General features: G+C 54.2%; 2 protein-coding genes across 2 annotated transcripts in view; one reads left to right on the top strand and one right to left on the bottom strand.

Annotated features, from left to right (window-relative positions):
• Nucleotides 1–1053: 1053 nt before the first annotated feature.
• LOC118170168 (putative methyltransferase DDB_G0268948) lies at nt 1054–3440 on the bottom strand. Its single transcript, XM_035332212.1, has 6 exons — nt 3195–3440; nt 2805–2965; nt 2373–2586; nt 2030–2130; nt 1657–1794; nt 1054–1418 (listed from the first exon to the last, which is right to left on the bottom strand). Exons 1-6 carry the CDS (start codon nt 3303–3305, stop codon nt 1328–1330), a joined length of 816 nt encoding a protein of 271 aa, XP_035188103.1. The 5' UTR covers nt 3306–3440; the 3' UTR covers nt 1054–1327.
• Nucleotides 3441–4320: 880 nt separating this feature from the next.
• Nucleotides 4321–5815, top strand: part of CCDC173 (coiled-coil domain containing 173) — a 14634-nt gene continuing 13139 nt past the window's right edge. Inside the window, exon 1 of the mRNA XM_035330902.1 lies at nt 4321–4392. Within this exon, the coding sequence (XP_035186793.1) occupies nt 4321–4392 (72 nt within the window). The remainder of the gene's footprint in view (nt 4393–5815) is intronic.

Genomic DNA, 5815 nt, shown 5'->3' on the forward strand with positions numbered 1-5815 from the left:
TGGTGCAGCACAGGGCTTTCTTCCCAGGACCTTCCATCCTCCTGGTAGCCACCAACTGCAGACAAAACCTTTGCTTCCCCCAGGCAAGGTGAGCCCCATGGCACTAGCCCCCAGCATCCCAATGGGGATGTGCTCAGGACCGAGCACCACTACCAGGTAGCAGAGGCTCCATCTTTCCGTGCCCACGGTGGGCCCACAGCTGGACACCTCCTGGAGCTCTTCCCCCGAGCCGGGCTGCCCAGATCTTCCCCCATGGGGAGAAGCCCTTTGATAGGTCCGCACAGCCCCTGGGGACAGGGCTGGTGACAAAACCCCCTTCCTGGGAGGGAGGACCCAGGCCTCAGCTCTGGGTTTACAGGAAAGGGAAACAGCCCCACAGAGACTCAAAGCTTCCAGAAAGCAAACAGGAGGTGTCAGGTACAGACCCGGCTTTGAATCACTGCCTCTCAAACACAGCCGATAGATTTGGTTTGCGGAGCAGATAAAAAACAAGGCTGGGTTGAGGCTCAGAAACCACAGCAGCTGCCGTGCTGAGGCTGAGCAACTTCTGGGCAGCTTCCACATGCATCGCACAGCTCCCAGCTGCATTTTGTTCCCATGAGACAAAAGCTGCAGAGAAGCAGGCAGAAAGGCCACTTTGGTTAGCAGGAGGCCTGGGCTGCAACCTCAAGATTCTGTTTGCTTGCAGGCCAAGTACCTTCCTTCGAAAGCATGTGATGTATGAATGTGTTTTTTGGTGGGAAAAGCTGCATCTCCCAGCCCAGAGAGCAGCTCAGGTGACACCCAGGGACTCCCATCCCTCGTGCTTCTCAGAAATGCCACTGAGACTGGGGCCCACAAGCTGCCCATGTTGCCTTTGCACCCAAAGGAAAAATGTCCCAAAGCAAGAGGAGAATAAAATATTTCAAAAACAGGCCAAGTTACAGGTCTGAAACTGGCTTCTCCCCACTTTCTGCAGTGATGCACATTAGAGCCTACCTACCCCATAAAGCAGGACCCCGGTGAGCAGTGCTCATAAGGCACAGTTACTCTAACCCCACCAGATGCTCTATTAAGAAGCAGCCACAAGGAACTTTATTTTATTTACTTTTAATTGTCTAAGGAATGTCAGCCACAAGGGACCCTCCCAGCACCAACAGAGCAGCACTGGGCAGACCATGTCTGCAGCACAGACAGGGTCTTATATTCAACCCATATCTGCTTTCCACAGAAGGTTAAGGATTTTTAAGGTTTTAATCACCAAAATCACCAATTTCCCCAGGGAATAAGAGCAAGGTATTAGGAAATCCTCTTTTTCCTTACTTTCCAGCACCAGAGGCTTTTGCTCTCACACTTTCTTGTGCCCCAGTATGCAGACGTGCCTCACCCAGAACTCCAGGGGGGTTTCACACGAGGGGACCCCCATCACCTCCAGCAACCTGAAAGAAGCAGAGGAAGGGTCTCCTGCCAGCTGGCCAGCTCTCAACAGACATGGGACAACATCCACAACCAGAGATAATACTTTCTCCACTCAGAACATCTCAAAAGCATAGAAGCTTGGGCTGCAGATGCACACCGAGGGGTGTGTTACTCCAGCTTTGGAGGGTCCCCACCACCTCTCTCCGTTCACTGAGAGGGGGTCTCCATGCCCTGCTCATTTTCCTGAGCACAATTTACCTCTTTTCCATCTCCGGGAGGAGAGTTTTTGCAGCTTCGGGGTCGTTCTTCATGAAGACTTGGTAGGGAGAGGCAGACTCTAAGTACCCAACCACACCAGCAACCGTCATGGGAATTTTGTCGTAGATGTCAGTGATTCTAGAAAAAGTGAGGAAAAAAGGAGCATTGGCAAACAAACTACAGGCAGTGGAGCAAGGATGACTGCAGACTGGGGTGGTGACAAGTAACACATGACATTCTCAGAGGTCCAAGAGAGGGAAACATCTCATCACAGCATTTGATGGGGGCAAGAGTGGTGTTCCCGCAGCCTGCCAGAGGAAAGGCCTGCCACCTTTACCCACCCATGGTGATGCAGTAAGGAGTTTCTGCTCACCTCTTCTTGTCTGGAAATGGCAAGGCCTCAAATATCTCTTTGTAGTCTTCCAGGACGTGTTTTACTCTACTATGTGAATGTTTTAAGAGCTGTCCCCAGGTCTGTGAAGACATATGATAAAAGCAATTGAAGCTCTCTGTTTCTACTTAAAATTCAACACCTTGCTCAGCATCGAGAACATAAGCACACTATTTTATTATAGACATAAGCACAGCTCTGCCCCATCCCCTGGTGGGTGGGGGTCCTTTCGCTGCACCCACAAGCCCGTTGCTTTTCTTCTCTGCACATTTCTCCTTGCCCAGACCAGCAGAGGAAGCCCCAAGGCTTGGGTTTCATCCCTCACCTCCCTGAAGATCTGGGTCAGCTTCTCAGAGCAGGTTCCGTAGTGTAGGCTCATGTCCACAGTGTAGGTGCTGATGGCCACACAGCCGCCCGGCCTCAGCACGCGGTTCACTTCTCTCATGAACTTCTCGATGTCGAACCAATGCGCGGCCGTGAACGAAGCAAGGAGGTCAACCGAGGCATCCTCAAAAGGCAGCTCCTCCGCAGGGCACACACTGGGGATGGGGGAAAAAAAAAAAAGCAGAATATATCACAGGAAATTAGGAAGATACAAAATCAATGGGCATTTTTTGGTGTGCAAGGCTGTAGATGCTGTAAGGGCAGGATAATGCACATGCCAGGAGTCCCTCCAGGTGGGACATGCTTCACCACCCATTTCCAGCCCACCAGGTCAGTGTGAGGACCCGAATTTCACCTCGGCCCTGGTACTCACAGGTAGGAGACATTGGGAGGCGAGGAGGCGGCCTTGGCCTCCTGGATCTGCGCCTGGCTGATGTCCGTGCCCACCACCTTCCCGAAGCGCTCTGCCAGGAATCGTGTGCCTTGCCCCGACCCGCAGCCCACGTCCACGGCCAGCTCCGTGGGGTTTGTGCCCTGTGAAGCCGGGAAGCAAGCACACCTCAGTCCAACACCCCTAAATCTTGTGTTTTTAACACCATTCTGTGCCCCTGTGCACACCTGTGCTGCAGGCTGTGATCTGTGGAAAGGCTCAGGGGGCATCCACACCTTGCAGACTCCTCACCACAGCACCACGCGAGGCAACACCTCCTTGTAAAACAAAAATACCCCCCCACACACAACATTGTGGCCATGCCCACCTCACCTTCTCCCTCAGGTAGCCGAGGATGGCTCCCTGCAGCTCCTCGCCGGGGCTGAAGCGGTATTTCTGGTAGACGGCCGCATGCCCTCTCCCCTCAAACATCTGCGTGGCCATGCTGACAGCTGCAAGGCCTCGTCCTGCGCCGCCCAAATCCTCCCACCTCCGCCGCTTGGCCTCCGGGCTGCCGGGAGGACTTTGCCCCCACCCACAGCACCAGAGGTTCTCAGCCTCCCTCGGCCTCTCCCCGGGCAGCGGAGGCCGCGGGCCGCAGCTGCCTCCCGGAAGCCTGAGCAGCCATGGCCTACGTCGCTCGGCCGCCGAGCAGGCGCCGCTCGGCACGGAGAGGCCGGGAAGGCTGCCAGAAGGACTCGCTGCTCCCTTCGCAGGCAGCACGCAGGGGTTTTTGGAGCCGAAGGCAGCGGAGGTTTAATGGTTGGAGCTGCAGGCAGCAGAGGTTTAAGGTTGTGTTTTTTTTTTTTTTTCCCCTCCTTTGAACGCAGCGTTTTGCAGGTTACAAGGCAAATTGCTCCCTCTAGAGCAGCTGTGGAGCTGTACCAGCCACAAGGCTGGCTCTGTGCACTCACATACATTGGTGTGGGGGGCCCCCAAAATATTTAACACTGCTGCTGGAGCCCATCCTCTGGGGCAGGCAGCAGCCTGGGGCCTCTCCTTTGCAAAGCCACCCTGGTAATTCAGCAAAGTCTCAGAAAGTGCAAAAAAGGGGGGTGCTCGGGAGCCCTGCGCCCCTCAGGAAGCAGATGTGAAGCCCAGCAGACACCACAAACCAGAACCAAGCCCTGCAGGAACCCCAGCCCCTATTACACAGCCCAGCTGTGCTGAAACACCCTCCGGCCACCCAGCAGAAAGGGAAAAAGCACCACCAGAGCCTTTATAACCCCGCTGCCAGCATCAGGAGCACAGCCCGTCACCGGGCTCCAGGCAGGATGTTACCATTTGCGGAGGCAGTCACTGGAGTAAGGCTTACCGCACACACCTGGGGCCAGCAGAGCCTGGATGCACCCCCAGCAGGTTCCTTCAATTTGTAATTTGCTTGTGAGTCTCCGATAATAACCAGGGATTTTGAGCCCATGCTGATGTTAAGGGACCAAAAGCCCCTGTATTTTCCGGCATGGAAGAGCTGCTCCTTGATATGCTGGCTTTCTACCCAGAACAAATTCCACTCCCTGGCAGGCCTCGCTCTGTAATGGTGTTCATGCTGTCCCAGCAATACCTCTCTGGAAGAAAAATCTCCCCTAATTTCCCTACAAAAACTCTTAACCAGCTCCTTTTCCTGCAGCTACAAAGCACTTGTTAAAAACTCATAAAGGCTTTCTAATTAATTACACGTATTTTCTAAGCATAACATGAATTTCTCCTTGATTTCCTCCATGACCATATTTTAAGCACTTCAGCTCTGAGCCTTTTGGATTTCTGGACGGGCTAATTTAAAATGTATGGTGTAAATGTGTGTAAGTGCATGATGAGTGTATGATAAGTGCATGAGATGCGATGGAAATCTCTGCCACCGGGACTATTCTGGGGAAGGCGAAGCAAGAACGTGCGTTCACGTGTGTGCAAGTAACCACCACAGCCGACTGCTGGAGCGTTTTCACAGTGGCTGGCACGTCTTCTGGCTGTCCTTGTGCTCAAGCACATGAGAGGTTGAAAAGAAGCAAGGGCAAGCTGCAGGCCACAAGGAAACCTGTGGAAAAGCCCTCGGCTTTGAAATCCTGTCTGGCCGGTCAGCTCATCCCGTGGAAATCCTGCCCTGTGAATGCTCTGTGCATGGAGGAGCTGAAAGCCACGGCTGAGCCCAGCACTGGGACCTTCTGGAAGCAGCATGGAACAAGTCCTTCTCCCGCAATCTCAACCTTTTAATTAAGGAAGATGGGAAGACTGGCTGGGGGAATGATTAATGAAATGAACAAGTCACATGAGAATCTGTGGCTGGGCCAGGGAGCAGGCCAAACTTCCCACACAGGCACCCAAAGCCCCTCTTGCCTCCCCTTCTTCACCTCGTGCCACTACTTCCGTATAAAAGTGGCACCAAGAGCTTAATTTACAAATTGAAATGAATTAACTAATTAACCTCCTGTGGCCTCAGACAGGCGTGGCCTTCAGCCCTCTGTGCTGAGCAAAGGGTGCCCATGGAGCGAGAGCACCATGCAGTGCATCTGAGGAATGATGCAGAAGCACCTCCAGAAGCTCGTGGAGAAGCTCATGCACCCACCTCGAGCTTCAAGGACGTGCCGTGGGCATGCTGGCACTGGCCAAGAGCCTGGAGAAGTGATGGGTCGGTCCCACATGGGCTCAGAGCAGGCCACGCACCAAAGCCTGGATCCAGTGAATTCCCCTTCTGCCCCAAACATGGGCCCATCAGGCCCAGTGCCCGGTCCTGGGTGGGAAATAACCTTTGGGGTGGCTGCGGGTGCTCTCAGCTTCCCAAGTCAAGCATGCTCCTTTCGGGCATTGGGCTCTGCCGACACGTTACGGCCACGTTGTGCAGGCACCGAACTTCGTTCCCCAGGGCTGCCGAGCCCAGCCCCTCTTTGCCTTCTCCCACCTTTGTCACACTTTTTGCTGCAGTTTACCCCACTGGAGGCTTGGGGAGGGGGGTGGGGGGG

The sequence above is a fragment of the Oxyura jamaicensis genome, chromosome 7, assembly GCF_011077185.1.
Source record: "Oxyura jamaicensis isolate SHBP4307 breed ruddy duck chromosome 7, BPBGC_Ojam_1.0, whole genome shotgun sequence".
Taxonomy (NCBI): Eukaryota; Metazoa; Chordata; class Aves; order Anseriformes; family Anatidae; genus Oxyura; species Oxyura jamaicensis.

Coding starts and splice junctions, on each gene's coding strand:
- LOC118170168 (XM_035332212.1), bottom strand. CDS start 3,305: ATGGCCACGCAGATGTTTGAGGGGAGAGGGCATGCGGCCGTCTACCAG. Junction 2,587..2,804: donor CCTCCCAATGTCTCCTACCT/GTGAGTACCAGG, acceptor CCCCATCCCCAG/TGTGTGCCCTGCGGAGGAGC. Junction 1,795..2,029: donor CCATTTCCAGACAAGAAGAG/GTGAGCAGAAAC, acceptor CACTTTTTCTAG/AATCACTGACATCTACGACA.